At 43.3% G+C, this 15,819-nt stretch overlaps 1 protein-coding gene across 8 annotated transcripts in view; it reads left to right on the top strand.

Annotated features, from left to right (window-relative positions):
- LOC142578644 (long-chain-fatty-acid--CoA ligase 1) overlaps positions 1 to 15,819 on the top strand; it is a 211,511-nt gene that overhangs the window by 140,575 nt on the left and 55,117 nt on the right. For 7 of the 8 annotated variants that reach the window (XM_075688087.1, XM_075688104.1, XM_075688080.1 and 4 more), the window contains 7 exons: positions 3,550 to 3,719; positions 10,693 to 10,807; positions 12,780 to 12,847; positions 12,969 to 13,070; positions 13,203 to 13,302; positions 14,698 to 14,870; positions 15,593 to 15,625. In XM_075688087.1, the coding sequence (XP_075544202.1) occupies positions 3,550 to 3,719; positions 10,693 to 10,807; positions 12,780 to 12,847; positions 12,969 to 13,070; positions 13,203 to 13,302; positions 14,698 to 14,870; positions 15,593 to 15,625 (761 nt within the window). Of the gene's footprint in view, positions 1 to 3,549; positions 3,720 to 7,097; positions 7,249 to 10,692; positions 10,808 to 12,779; positions 12,848 to 12,968; positions 13,071 to 13,202; positions 13,303 to 14,697; positions 14,871 to 15,592; positions 15,626 to 15,819 lie in introns of those variants that run through there. The other variant, XM_075688137.1, reaches the window with a different exon arrangement.

Consider the following 15,819-nt stretch of genomic DNA (forward strand, 5'->3'; position numbering starts at 1 on the left):
GAAAAGAAACAAGTGCCTATTATGCTAGTTGAAAAACCTGTGCAAATGAGCTGTATATTCCAGTGAGTTATAAGCAAGGTTTTAACCGTTACTTTATAATCACTAATAATTACGTTTAAGCAAAATTTCATTAGGGGCCGTTCTTTTAGTGACTGCCTCCACGGCATAAGCATAAGCTGTCCTCCAACGTGAAGCCGGCATAACGCAACGTGAGAAACAAAAAATAACGGATTACTATTTAAAAAAAGCCGCGCACGTAAATTGTCTATTCAGATGAGGTATACGCAAGGTAGCTTTTATTTTATAATCATTCATTATTTCGTTTCCAAGCAAATTAGGGGCTCCCACACACTTTGCATTGCATATATATTTGATATAGACCACACCGCCACAGGAAAACCGTTGCGGAACTCCCTGAAACAGCTTCGCTATAAAACGCGCGCATGTTGTAAACTGGCGTGTGTTTCTCTTAGAGCGCACCTCTTAGACGCCCGTTCCTGCATCGGCGTTAGGGTGGCTAGCCACCCTATCGGCGTCCTACCTCTTAACCGAGCGAACAAGCACAGCGAAAGATGAGAGCGAGCGCGGTGCGCAACGGGGGATGAAAAAAGTGGAGGAGGAGGGCATGGCGAAAGCGTGAGAAGGAAAGCGTAGTGTCGCGCAAGAGCGGTACAGTTTACTAGAACACTGTAAGAGGGGCTTTGTGGCGCCGATGGCTACGAAATGGCGCCAGAGTAATGCGCGTCGTCCGTATGGAAACAAAGCGCTGCATGAGCTGAGGTTGTTTGCAGCGGCTGCTGTGAATCGCGTCTACGCGTCACCCACGTGCTTCCTCTCGCGATCTCTCAATTAGCGAGGCAGTCGCGCCACACTTCACTCCGTTTGCAAGGTGCCGCACGAGACAGATTGCCTGCGCCAGCCAGTATATCGCGAAATGAAACTACGTATACAGCTGCGTTCAAATTTAGCGTTAGGGAGTATCGTAATCGCTGGTGATATTTTGTTGTTGAAAGATTGAGGAAAATACATTTCGTTTTAGGCGTGGAAGAAACGCCGCATCATTTTCACATAAAGTTCAGTGGCTCCCGCGAAGTGCATGGAATCTGTATTCTAGCGAAAGCTGAAGAAATTGGAGGACGCTTAAGCTTCGTCTTTAACACTGGAACGCAATTGCATTCAAAGGTGCCTTAGTGCTTCTCACGCTTCCCGGCAACTGCAGCGTATGTAACCGTAATATCTGCCGAGAAACGCTCGCGGCGAACGCTATGCACGAAGGCGGGCTTTCTGGTCGAAGCGCGGCCTCTGGCAGGGCCGCGATGGATGGATGGATGGATGTTATGAGCGTCCCCTTTGGAACGGGGCGGTGGGTTGCACCACCAAGCTCTTGCGCGATGCGGCGGAGGCGAGCGCCATCTGGAAGTCTTTCAAGGAAGCGGGCGCCCTGCTCCGTGGACTCAGATGTTTACGCGCCGGCGTGCGAAAATGGCGGACCCGGTCTCCGGTCTATGCTTTGTAGAAACACTGGAAAAGGGGTTTGTTTGTGTTTTCGCGTAACAGAATTACGTTTGCTCGTAAATTCAAATTACAATCCAAGAGCTATCATGTCTGTAGGTAGTGTGTAGGCGTATTTTAGCTTGAGAAATTCAATTAGTTGATTGAATTTCTCGCATCATATGAACGGCCTGGGTATGTGCGGCTCGAAAATCGTTTTGCCAGTGTGACGTCTGACGCCGGACGCCGGATTTTCTGCGACATGAGCTTCTTAACGCTATTGCGTTAAGAGGCATGTGCTGTGTTAGTTCGCAACAAGAAAAAAAAAATCACTGACGGAGCCCCTCTCTCTTCCCCCCCTCTCTCTCTCTCTCTCTCTCTCTCTCTCTCTCTCTCCATAAATATATATATATATATATATATATATATATATATATATATATATATATATATATATATATGTGTGTGTGTGTGTGTGTGTGTGTGTGTGTGTGTGTGTGTGTACACACACACATACACACAGTATGTTATCTTATTTGGGCAACTGGTCAATAAACCCACACATGCTACCTGAAGGCATCAGCATTGCCAAATTTGAGACCCTTGTAATTTAACGAATGAAAAGAAAGGGAACCAGTGCGCCCAATTTTTATTACTCATATCATAAAAAGTCAACAAAGACACCAAGGACAACATAGGGGAGGTTACTGTTACTTTCTAATTGAATTAAAGAAATGACAAATTAATGGAAATGAAAGTGGATGAAAAACAACTGGCCGCAGGTGCGTCACGAACCCATGTCTTCGTATTACGCGTGGGATGCTCTTACCAATTGAACTACCACAGCGCCGTTTTCCCATCCAGTTTCTGGGGTAAATATGTTTTACTACAACTAACCCTGGGAGTGTTAGCCAGCACCACCACTCGCAAGCCTTGGCGGGGGATGTGGAACATCCTTTCTGCTTAAAGGGGTGTACGGTAGCGCGATTAAAACACGGGACAAAAGAAGACACACAGGGACACACATAGCACTGTGTGTCTTCTTTTGTCTCGTCTTTTAATCGCGCTACTGTACACCCCTTGAAGATGCACTACCAACAAGCCCACATTGCAACCCTCGTATCCTTTCTGCCACAGGCGTCACGAGTGTGCATGATCTTATTTGGCTGACGGCAAATGGTCAATAAACCCACACATGCTACCTTAAGGCATCAGTGTTTCTGGATTCGAGACCCTCGTAATGTAATGAACAAGAAGAAAGGGAATGTATAGACCTTTTTCATCCGCGATGTGGCAGCACTGCGTTCATAACCCCAGAGAAGTTCTGGTCAGCTATTTACAAGAGTCATGTTAGCCAAGAAAAAGTATTTTGCCGCATACTACTCTACAGGCTCATATTCTTGATGTTTTCAGATAAAAGAACGTGCACAATGTGTCGAACTCAGGTACGGGCTTTTTTTTTTTTGTTGCACATAACAATACAATTCATTGTCAAATACTCCAACTCCCCAACAAAGCTGGTGCCAGCTGGAGGGTCCTGTAAGTTTATAGGCCAATGTAACTTCTGTTGCTCCTGACGGCTTAACCGGAAGTCTTCTGGGAACTCTGTTTGTAAGCATGAAAAAGGTCTATAGGACTCTTTGCCATCCTTGAGTGTTCCACAACGAGCAAAGGCATGCAGAGTTGTGACACGGAAAGAGCATTTTCCACAAAACTTCACACCACTTTCTTCCTTTTTTTCGTTCTTTCTTTCTTTCCTTCTTTCATTATATATCTTATTTCTATTTTATATATATATATATATATATATTCTAAGGCTGCGCCTTTCACTGACGTGACAATGTCGAGCACGACGTAGTAGACTGCAGTTGCTAACCTGACGTGTGGAATAAAAATGGGAAAGAAGAATAATGGTAGCGGTTGACATGAGCAACCGATGGACACGCAGTGCTCGGCCAAAACGCTAGATAAGTTGGTATAGCCGCGCCATACACGCTGCCCGGCTGGGACGTGCAGTGAATGATTGCTGATCCTGCGTGTGCCCCGCGTCTGTTGCAGGACCGTCCCTATTCGGGATGAGCGAATACCTGTCATACGTGGGTGGCGTGCACGGCGTGGTGGCAGCGGCAGGAGCGGCGGCGGCGCTTGGGCTTACCTACATGTTCGGCCGCTCCTCGAACCCCATCGAGCCCATGGTCAGCCTGGACAACCAGAGCAGGTTGCTCACGGTCAGTGTGTGCCGGATTTGATGTGCTCGCCTTTGTTTGGTCTTTCTCACTCTTTCTTTCTTAGCTGGTGTACTCGCTCGTCATCGGGGGAGAGCGGTGCTAACGGTGTGCAGCTTGTCCGCGGTAGTTACGCTCTCTCCGGCGGTATCGCCAAGGGCTTCTTAGTCACCAGGCGCTATAGCACTAGCGGACCGCATGCGGCAGATTCTTCTGTACGCATCACTGTGCGCCCCGTGGGAATTAAGTTATAAACTGCGCATGTGCTACGTACGTTTGAAATGAGTTTACGACTCAAAAGCATAGGGAGCACATGTAGATAGGCGGCTGTTGGCCGGTGCGTAACGGTACTGGTGCATTTTAGCATAGCGCAATCCATAGGTGGAAAGTTTTCATTTTTCCGAACCCCACACACACACTATATATATATATATATATTTCTTGCACTTAACAAATCTTTGTGTGACCTAGAGTAATGGTTCACTGAAATGATGGGCTTGTATGAGAATCCACAAGACCTCATAGTAGGCAACAGTTCAGTTTCACAGCTCGAGTCCTCTCCCACCACCAAGAATCTGGCATCTCTAGGTGGTGTAATCTTCCTTCATGTAATCGTATACTTTGCTTTCACTAATACTGCTTCTCCTTTCCGGCAAAACTGCAGCCTCTTTTTTTTTTCTTTTTCAAGTATAAGCGCTCCTGTACATTACTCCTGTTGATTCTATTTTCGAGTGAGTCCGGCTTGGCCTTATTTCTGTTACTGAGTGTATTATACAGTGTGACCCAACTATCGTGCACCAAGACTTAAAGAAAGAGCAGTTCTGTTACTCGAAGAAAACCTAGTGCATGTTGTTTCCAGTACAGTGGAGTAGCCACCAGTAATTATTTCATTTCTGAAATTTAATTAGAAAATTGCAATTAATTATCTAATTTGAGAAGCACTGTCCTAATTATCAAGGTGCCAATGAGGCATTTGTAAGGACCCCCAGGCACCCCCAAATGACATCTAACTGTTGTGCTTTCAGCGACGTACTAATTGTGTGCAATTTTTTCCGACTGTCATACAAGCCTCACGAAATATGAAAAATACCATGTTACTACACTCCCACCTGCATTATAAAGCAGCACCCTCAAATAAGCTGATTGAAAGCAACTGCATTGCCTGTCGCAAACCCGAAGAGAGAGCGATTCACCTTGATAGTGGTACAGAAGGAGCACCAACAGCAGGTTTCGCGGCTTTACAGCTATTCCTTCCTCTCTACGTCACACTTATTATCCATCTCTCAAGGCTGACTAATCACATAGATAAGGAAAGCCCCTTGATAATGTGGCCGAAGTGCCGCTCTGACCACGCACGAAACGCACAAAGCAATGTAATAGGCATGACATGTTTGAAAATCTCGGCTTCGCTCACACCGCATCGAGAGAGTGCGTGCGCAGCTTTATTTCACGCCAGAAACTTGCTTCGGACAACAGCCAAATTAAAGTGATGCTTTTAGTTTTCATGAGAGTGCATACGTGCTGCAAGAACAGGTTTCTGGTTTAAAATAAAAGCACAATAAACAGACAGGGAAGCGACCCACCTGGTGAGAGCTACTCGCCATGGTTGCTCAGTGACTATGGTGTTGGGCTGCTGATCGCAAGGTCGCGCGATCGAATCCCGGCCACGGCGGCCGCATTTTGATGGGGACGAAATGCGAAAACACCCTTGTACTTAGATTTAGGTGCACGTTAAAGAACCCCAGGTGGTCAAAATTTACGGAGTCCTCCACTACGGCGTGCCTCATAATCAGAAATTGGTTTTGGCACGTAAAACCCCATAATTTAATTTTTTAACCTGGTGAGAGAAGGCGAAACCGATGTGTCCAAGAAAGTAAATAACCACTTCTAAGTTAGCCGAATCAGTAATCAGGACGCCTGCACAAAAAACAAAAACAAAACAAAAAATACATCAGGTTTCAGTGTGCCCTTATTATCTATGAATTTGTAAGCGCCATTGAACACCAGCTGCTGCCTAGAGGACGTGTTCGAATAGCTCTTTGCAGCTAAGCAGTACTGAGTCCACTTCATCACATCTTCAGTGGCTTTCTTGATTACCGACACTCAAATTCCAAGGCAGACATCCATTATCCTGGTCTTGAGCTAATCTGACGTCCGTCTCGGTCGTGTAATCACGATCTTTCACATAACCTCAAAGAAATAAATCGAGTGGAGAGAGGTCAGGTCACCTAGCCGACCAATTTACAGGCCCGTGCCTTCCAATATATTGCGCATGAAAAGCTACATCCAGCCAGTTTTATGCTCGGCTGCTGCTGTGTGCTGGTGGTCCATCTTGCTGATACCACAGAAGTGGAAGACGTGACAGTGGGACTTCACTGACAAACTCATCCACCACTCCTTCAAGGATATTGTCCACGTAACGCTGTCCAATCAGTGTGTGATCGAAGAAAACGGGACTGATTATAGCACCAGCGTAAATTCCACACCCCACATTGAATGACCACTGGTACTGGTGGCGATTGTGCTTTACTCAGTGTGCATTATGCAAATTTACCTGGGCAGTTTTCTCTGGCGATTGGCTTTTGTGAGGACCTAATTCGAGGGATCTAGACGATTCTACAGGTCCCTATCTTCCAAGCATTGGTGCTGGTCAAGGTGGTACAGGTGAAAGGTCGTCGTTTAGAATCCTCCAAACTGATTTCTTGGAAATTAGTACCTGGGCAGGCACGTCCCGCACGCTAGCATGACGGTTTAAGGCCATAAATGCTATAGCATTCATGCATGGCTGGGACTCCTTCAAGGAGTCCTCCGCCACTGTTTCTGGCAGCTGCCACTTTGTCTCAGGTTTTCATAATTTCTGATGATAACCGATGCGTTTGGTCTATCGCCACACTTCCATGACTGATATATATTTGCAGACTTCCTCTTGTTGCCATTTGCAGCTCCCAAGGCAAAGATCATGTTTTCCTGCTGCTCATTGGAGAAAGACATGGTGACTGGGACGAAACAAAACATGCCTTTGAACACTTGCACTGATGTGGTCAATTCGCTTTTGTGGTGATAGGTCTTGCAGAAAAAAAGAACAAAGAAAAAAGTCCGTGCACTTTATCTATGCCAAGATAACAGCTGTCACAGCTTGTTTTGAGCTTAACACCAAACGGGACATGTTACTTCGGCCGAGGCGTGGCAGATAAGGCACTAGCTCGATTACGATGTTTTACAGCGAAGCTGTATATGGCTAGCCGATTCGTCAGTCCATCCATCTGTCGCCTGTACGCCAAAAACTCCCCCTTTTAACCCCATGTGAATGCAAAATAAAAAAGCGAAAGCGAGGCGCGTGATTGGCTGTGCCAGTAGTGACATTGTTGCTCTCTGTCGCAGCCGAGCGGATGCACAGCAGTTTCTCTCCGGCTCCAAAATGGGTAGGCCATGTGTCTTACATACTCCTGAGGAGCAGGCAGCTTTCCATCAGCAACGCCGTGAGCAGAACCGGGAACGAGCCCGCCTACGCCCTCCCGATGCTGCAGCCAGGGTACAAGAACAGGCTCGTGCAGCCGAGCGCGAGTAGCAACTGCGTACCGAGGATCCGGCAGCCTACCAAGCTGTCGTTTCATGAGCCATCGGGATTAACCCAGTCGTAAACACCAGGGCCACATGTTTTACCTTTGCTGGTTAACCATCTGTACGGAGTGCTTGGGCGGTGATTTTTTTCTTTATTTCCTTCATTTCGTTTTGGCTAACTCAGAAGGAGCCTGTTCGAGGGTGCTGCTTTATTATGCGGGTGGGAGCACAGTCACCTGGTATTCGCCATATTTCACAGGGTTTGTTTATCAGTAGGACAAAATTAGTACGCAATTAGTATGTTGCTGAAAATACCGCAGTCAGATGTTCCTTAGCTGTGCCGACACATGCCTCATTGGCACTTTGATAATTAGAATTGTATGCCTCAAGTTAGGTAATTAATTATGATTACCTAATTAAATCTCAGTAAACAAAAAACTGGCAGCTACTCCACTGTGCCGGAAACAATATGCACTAGATTTTCTTCGAGTAACGCATTGCTTTTTTTTTTTTGTAAATCTTGGTGCATGATAGTTAATTGGGACACCCTGTATATATTCATGACCTCTGCATGCAAGTGACGATGTTTCCTGCATATCATATTGACCACAAATAAAGATGGGGACAGCGGAAGAGAACACAAAAACGACATTGGTGGTAACTTTCAACTAGTTTATTCACGGCAACCCATGGCAATATATAGACAAATAGTACATACGCATAACGTAGCAAACAAGAACACTCATCAGCCTAGCAGGGCAACCAATTATCAAAAAAATCTACCCGCGATTGAAACAACCACTTTTCAAGGAGATAAAGATTCTGGGGAGAAGCCAGGAGCAGACTGCACGCGAACTGATGGAGGCATATCACATAAATAAGAAAGGCCAAAACTGTGGTAGTGACACTTCCATTAGGTTGTTTCAATCAGAAATAGATTTTTTTATGCATTTTTATGCATCCAGAGATAGATTTTATGCAATATTGGTGAAAACCTTGGGTAAGCCATTAGCCAGCGAGGAATAAATTCTCCTCCTTGGAAGCTTTCATCACTGTGTCCCTCTTGCGATAGCAAGTTATAATTATAATCAAGTGGCTCAAATGGCTATATGGGGTTATGCGGCTGAGCACGGTGCTGTGGGTTCTATTATATGCCGCGGCAGCTGCATTCTTATGGGGGCGGAGTGCAAGAATGCTCGTGCACACTTTGGGTGCTCGGTAAAGAGCCACAAGTTGTTAAAATGAACCCAGGGCGCTTCACCGCAGCATCCTTTCATGCTGTGCAGTTTTGGAGCATTAAACCCCATAAATGTTTCCTCTGGTTTAGGTATTAACTGAAGCCTTTTGTGTGCCACATGTACTACCTAGATGTGTAATCGTGCAATGTTACTACGGCAGCAAGTTATACTTATTGTTTGCACTGGGTCATCTTACCTGACGAAGCCCCTTGTCTGTCAGATATCTAATCATAGAAGAAAGGTTGGAAAAAGCACAAATGTGTGCTCCGAAATCTTGGATGCAACAGGCTTTGCTCGCCATGCGCATGCTATATGTGCCACAGCATACTCGGAGGCTTCTAGAATGTTGTGTAGTATGCGTGTCTTGCTAGCGCAAGTTGGTCAATATAGGAGCATCTACATCTGTGCTACTCGGTACATATAGGTCTTGTGCAAGAGACCTGAACTTTCTATCCCAAGTCCTTTCTGTTGCAGTTTTAGTGAAGAACCTTAAATTTTTTTTTTAGAATACTCTCGCTCTATTAGCTCTTGAGTCATCAGAATGCAATAAGTTATATTGTAAATGTTCATGATCTTAAGCAGCATTAGCATACACGAGATAGTGGCTTGCGATTTGCAGCAGGGAACCTGTGAGCGCCATGGCAGAGTGTTAAAAAAACTAGCTTCTCAACTATTAGTAAAGTGACCTGATTTGATGCAATAGGTACCACTAAATTATTTCATTCACTTCTAGAATTTCCTCCATCACCATTGCATTTTACTAATGCAAAACACATATCCGTCTTTTGCTTAATGTCTCTGTTTGTAGACAGCCTGAGACAGGAATAGACTAGATGCTTGGCCTGAATTCGTGCACACGTGTATACATAAAAAATATTCCTCATGGGTGTGCACATATTGTAGTGTCCTAATACTGTCTACTAAGAGTAACATTTTTTTTAAGCATGACTTAGAGCGAGGCTGCTAAACATGTCAGAATGCAGACCTTGTCATGGTGCTTAGTTTTTTTTAAATTTTGGCTGCCTTCTCTGCATCTAGTGCAGACTAGCAATGAAAAGTCTTAAGCACATGTGCAAGTTGGTAAGGGATGATTGCTTGCAGGGACTTTTGCTTTATGTGTGTGCTGTTGTGTTACGTTTGATAACTTATCAAGTTGTTTTGGCACTAAAACCCCAGAATTTTCTTAAAGCAATTCAAGTAGCAGTCAGCTTAAAGGTTTAGTGTAACAATGGGGTCAAGTGGATAATTGCTTACAGACTTTTCATTGATCTGTGTTTCTGAAGGAATTGCTTACCTCATCTTTAAATTCATTGAATATATTTGGCTGTGTTATGTCGCATCATTGATCACAATAGCTAGCTGAATTCAGTTAAGTTTTAAAATTTGTTATAACCTGACTGCGTTGAATACAATAAGAGCCTTTAAAGTGCTCCCTCTCGCACAATAAATGAAATGTTAAAATTGTAGGTGTGAGCAAATGATTACACATTTCAGCAGAAATTTTGCACATTTTATTGCAGACTCTCTACACTTAAAATCAACTGTTGAAAGTACATGTCCAAGTTCAGAAGTCTTTATTTGAGAGTAATTATTGAAAGTGGTTCAGCATTTAGGGCTGTTGGTACAAGAGCTCTGGCTTGCCGTGGCATATGGAGGCCTTGAGGAGGGTGCAAGGATGCTGTGAAGTTTTTTACAGAACTGGAATTTCTTTCAATTTCACAAAAGCCTGAAAAAACTTTTCAGGTAAGAAGGGTAGATGACCAAGGTATATCAGTGCTCTGCACACAAATTGGACACTATCCCCTCCTTTTCATATTTCCTTCAGCACATTGCTGTGACAAATGTGCCTGCTCTGTGCCCATCTTGACATAGGAGGCCTGGCAGCCAGGACAAGAACAAATTTATTGCTGAAAGGGAGTCATTACCATGAAAATAGCGAAGGGAGAATTAAAAACAAATGCAGCGAGAGTGTGTGGCTGTGGTGGGCAGTGCTTCAGTCTGGGCTCTTTTGAAGGTGCTAGTTGAAAGGGAAGGGAGAAATGAGATAATAGCCTGTTAGAAATAGCTCTGCTCATATGTGGTGCCTTTATAATGGAGGCATTCTTGAGGTACAACAGAGCTCTCTTTTAAGCAGATTTACTTAATGTTGCCCCCTTTTTTTTTTCCTTTTTTAACAGGGGCTGGAACGGATCAGGACATCAAGGCTATGTCCAGATGGGAAGCACATAGAGTACCTCTATGAAGACTGCAGGACATTATTCGATGTCATGTACAGGGGTGCCAGGGTCTCCAGTAAGTAGTCTTTGCACTTCACTGTTCATTTGAACAGTGTTGTGCACTGTTCATAATAGTTAGAAATTTTTATTGTTTCATTGTAGGGGTGACTATAAAAGCTTAAAACTGCCATTTACCTGAACTGTGCATTGGTTAAGGTATTTTTTTTTTTTTTTTGGCTGTGGTAATGTGTATGCTTCAGTTTTGCTTGCTTGTCCTTTCGTTACACTGCTTTCTTGGCTGCCAATGTCCAAATCTATGCCTTTTGCTGAGTAGTTGGAATCGAAACTGCAATAAAACCTTGTTATAACAAAGTTGAGTTAGGAGCCAAAATTATTATTAAGTCTGTTATTCCCCTTCGCTGCACTTTATTCCAAATGGGGTACACAACTTTAAACAGGCGTAGAATAAGATAGCTTCGAGGCGTGCAGAGTCGCTACATGGCCACATACGTGATGAAAACATGGCGCATCAACTACATAGCTGATCCAGGCTGATCTACCACTTGTACATGGCTCAGCCACTGTGCTAATGAGAAGGCAAACAAACCTCGCTATGTCAGTTTGGCTTGGCTGACCCGTGGCCTCAAAGATTGCACTGGTGCCGATGTGATCTTGGAGGCCATGCCTAGCTGCACCAGCCTGTGCGGCATGCCATACTGAGACCTCAGAGAAGTGGCTGCACCGGCCTTTCGCACTACCAAGTGCAAGCAGTGGCTTACTATTGCCATCGCACTTCTTTCTCCATGGCCTGCAGGGTTCCCCAGTAAGCGAGGGAAGTGTAATGGTGATAATGAGCTGCTGCCATGCCTGCTGCTTACACGCAACTACACACAGTGGTGAGGAACACCTGTGTTGCTCGATGCCTATCAACACCAAGACGCAGGAGTTTTGAACTTCTGCACCTAATGTGTGCCAAACCCACAGAATGAGATATAGTCTACTTGCAAGGGTCTGGTATTTGTGGGTTTCAGAGACAAATCTGCTTTGTTATTCATTAGCAGGATGCTCTTTTACTTCGTTAAAACAAAGTTTTAAACAATTGGATCTCTATGGAGATTTCAAGGGGAATTTCACTTTGTTCTATCCATTATTTCGTTATATATTTGACTATTTGAGCAATACTGCATCATACTCTTATACTCTTAGATTGAGCCTTGATACTCAATTACCATTTCCTTTTGGGTGTTATAGACCCTTCCAATATCACACAAAAAAGAAGTGATGAAGAAACTGATAAATTTCTACATTTAAATTTGCGTCATAGACTTCTAGCAACGAAATATTCATTAAAATAATTTGTACTAGAGGCTGTCAAGTTTCTCAGTGCAGTCTCTTTTGCCAGGACTTTGCTAAGCTCACCTTGTTGAGTAAATCCTTTCCATTTGAAAGCTGAGTGAGTTCAAGCTTAAGGGGTAAAAAAATAGTACTTTTTGAATTTATGTTCATTCAGTATGTGTCTTGAGTGGGCTGTGTCTTGTTTTATGCAGGTATGGTGTAAACTTTTTGGTACTAAGATATTCTGCATATAATGAATCAAAACATTGACTAGCCAACTTGGGCTGTATAAACAGTGCCCTGAAATCATTCATTTGCCCATTATTTTGTGTAGTAGGGACAAAGTGCATTACTGACTTGAAAAAAAAAAAATGTTGCACCATGCAGTGGTAGTTTCATAAGCATTTCCTAATAATGCCTTTAGCATGCTGTAAACAAAATAAACTGTCCAGATGAATTCATAGAAAAAAAAATTGAACAAGATTTGCCAACAAGCTGAGCTTGTTGACTATATGAAAATAATCAATCACACATTTTTCTGTTATTATTCATGTCCTTGTCTCAGTTACACTGGATTCCTAGTTTGAGTCAATTTGATGGTGACCAGAAATTTTTTAAATAATGGCAGCTTTTTGCAACTGGCTTGGAACGCCCGTGTGGCAGTCTTGGCTTATTGATGCATTGGAGCTACGATGTACTTGCCTCCTTCCTAGATAATGGCCCTTGCATGGGGTGGAGAGATCCCGGATCGGGAGAATACAAGTGGATCCATTACAATCAGGTGTGTATGGCAGTGCACATTGGAGGCTTTGTTAGTCTGTGTGGCAGTGATGAGAATAATGAGCCTGAGGTGTGTTGATTCTCGATTCAGCTTATCTTCATGCTGTTTCTTAATTTAACAGGTGTTAGAGAGGATAAAGTGCATTGCCTGTGGCCTTGTGAAACTAGGGGAGAAGCCTGGACAGCAAACATTCATTGGTCTCTACACTCAGAATTGTGTTGAGGTAAGTTCTTAAAGCCGAACAAATGTATTACTTCTCACTGCTTAACTGTAGCCAATGAAGTACTGATCATTGCATTGTCTGCTGTAAAGAATCGGTGAGAAACCTTTGCTTTCTTTATTGTTGCACCTGCAGTGGATTGTCACAGAACAAGCCTGCTACTATTTCTCGATGATCATTGTTCCTTTGTATGACACACTTGGAGCTGCTGCCTGTGCATTCATCATTAACCAAGGTACGCCACAATTGAGGATACTGGTTTATTGTTTTGTTTTTTAAAGCACATCTTGCTTTCTGGTAAAGTTACTTTATTCAGAGTCATTTGTGTTGCTTCAGTTGCATGATTTTCTGCAGGAGTATATATGCATAGGCTAAGGTTTTCATAATCTATGATTTCAAGTTCCATGTTTTCTGCTGATGTGGGAAAGCACTGTTAGGATCGGCCTCCCAAATATGAGAAACATTCCAGCATGCTTTCCCATGGCGAGATGATTTCCTCCATCCCTGAAAAGGCTGTTATGACTAGCTGGGTGTTCAACCTCGCAAGTGTGGGAAAAGTTCCAGCGTGCTTTCCTATGTCAAGATAATTGTCTTCTTCCCCGAAAAAGCGTCACCCCTCTACGCCCTGAGCAGACACCAAGGGAAAAGGACTCAAAGGAGAAGACACGAAGGGGAAGAGGTCGCTGACTTCACCACCTGACAAAGGCACTGACACTACCGCAAGTTCCCAAAGTTTCCCAAGGAGACATTGACTAGCGCAAGAGTGCAAGGGGTTATTTAAGGCCGTCCTGGCCCCCGTGTGAGGCAAAACCGCTCGAAACTCTGATAGTCACAGCCATATACCAATGAAGTGAATACATTCTTTTCTATTTTTTTTTCCATCATCACAGTGCCTGCCTTCGTTGCCACCTCCTGATTTTTGCAGTGAAGACCCACCTCACTTGGTCGAGATTATATCAGCCCCAATAGGAGTAAAGCAAAGGAAGCACTAACCATTTTTGCTATTGCCTGAGCACTTCTGTTCACTTAGCAAAAACACTTTCTGTTGCTTTTCAAGTGATCTAAAGAAGATTGTAGAAAGCGGGGTGGTTTTGTGAGGAATAAAGAAGTTGATAATGAAAACATGCATCGTACATTGTCTTGTGTGATTATTTGTGGTACCCTTGCATATGTTTGTGCATTTGACGGATACAGAAAGTTCAATATATTGTTGCATGTCTCATTGCTTTTAAATTGGCTGAAGTGAGATGAAAAAAGAAAAGCAGCAACGTGGCTAGTTGATAATTATTTGACTCACAAGAAGACAGCTCAGAGGGAAGTGCACATTAGCTTGGCTCACCAAGGTTGCTTTCATTAATGTGCATGAACAAAAGCCAAGCTAGCAAAAAATTCAAGACTGGCTTAGTTGCTCTAGCAACAGAACAAGTTCAGCTGCTGTTCAGATGCCATATTAGTGGTAACAGTGTCGATCAGCTCTGATTGATTTGCAAATTAAGAGTGAAACTTGCATCATTCTTTAATGTTTTCTTTTCACTGCACACATTTTTGAAACGTGAAGTATCATAGGTTCACACCTTTGATTTCAATCTTGTGTGGCGCCACTTCTTCATGTCCCTGCATTTGTTTCCAGCTGACATTGAGACAGTTGTCTGTGATACTCAAGAGAAAGTGGAGTGCCTTCTAAGGCAGGCAGAACTTACACCCAAGCTAAAAAGGATAATTGTCATCAAAGATGTCTCGGAAGAAGTTAAAGAAAAGGCCAGGAAGGCAAATGTCATGCTTATGAAATTTTCAGAGCTGGAGGTAAGCCTTACTGTTTTAATTACAATGTGAAAAACTTCAGGATATTAATTTGAACTTTTCTTCATAAAGAGGCATACTAGCTTTAAAATTGGTAAATCTCGGGGAGAAGCAAAATCTGTGGATATTGGTTAATAATGATATTCCATAAATGGTTATTCATCTTCCAAGGTGACGTTTTAATTAGCAGTGACTGTTTAAGTAGCTTATGTGGCATACTTTATGGCTGTCACTGCTTACACATTTATAAAATATATTCTTGATTATGTTTCTTATTGTAAATGCTGTATTGTAATATGTGTGACAGAGCTTGGAACAAATGTTGGTAAATGGTTGCATGTTTCTTAGCTGTTTTCAGCATGGCAAATACTGGCATTGCATTGCACTTTGAGTGGAAATTGAGCACTATCACCATCAAACCTTTCAATGCCCATCTTGGAATAAGTGATAGCTACATGTGTGCCCATATTTGAAATAACTGTTACTGAGTTGATATTGTGGTGAATAACTTGGTCCATTCATCAGTGGTAGCCTTTCATCTGCACAGAGCAATTTGACATGTCCACCAGTGATAGCCTAATGACCACAGTGCAAGTGTATGACACCAGCATGAGTTGACCTACTCTCAGATTTGCTTTGTGCTTCTGGGTTAGTGTTGTATATTCTCATGCATCAGAGAACACACTTGGTGATTTTCTTTTACTGAAATGTTTCTTCTTTCTCAGGAACTTGGAGAGAAGAACTTCAGGCATCCTTTGGTAAGACATTCATGGAATTTACTGTGCAGCTTGACTTCACTGCAGTGGTATTATGTGCAGTGTCACTTTCCTTGTTCCAGATATTTTGAAAACCCTTACAAAATCAGTTTTACAATTGATCATGAGCTGTAAAATATTGCGAATATTTTTTCGAGCACGTGTGCACGTCACACATGTGCATTGGCGAATTTTTG

The sequence above is a fragment of the Dermacentor variabilis genome, chromosome 1 (genome assembly GCF_050947875.1).
Source record: "Dermacentor variabilis isolate Ectoservices chromosome 1, ASM5094787v1, whole genome shotgun sequence".
NCBI classification, from domain to species: domain Eukaryota; kingdom Metazoa; phylum Arthropoda; class Arachnida; order Ixodida; family Ixodidae; genus Dermacentor; species Dermacentor variabilis.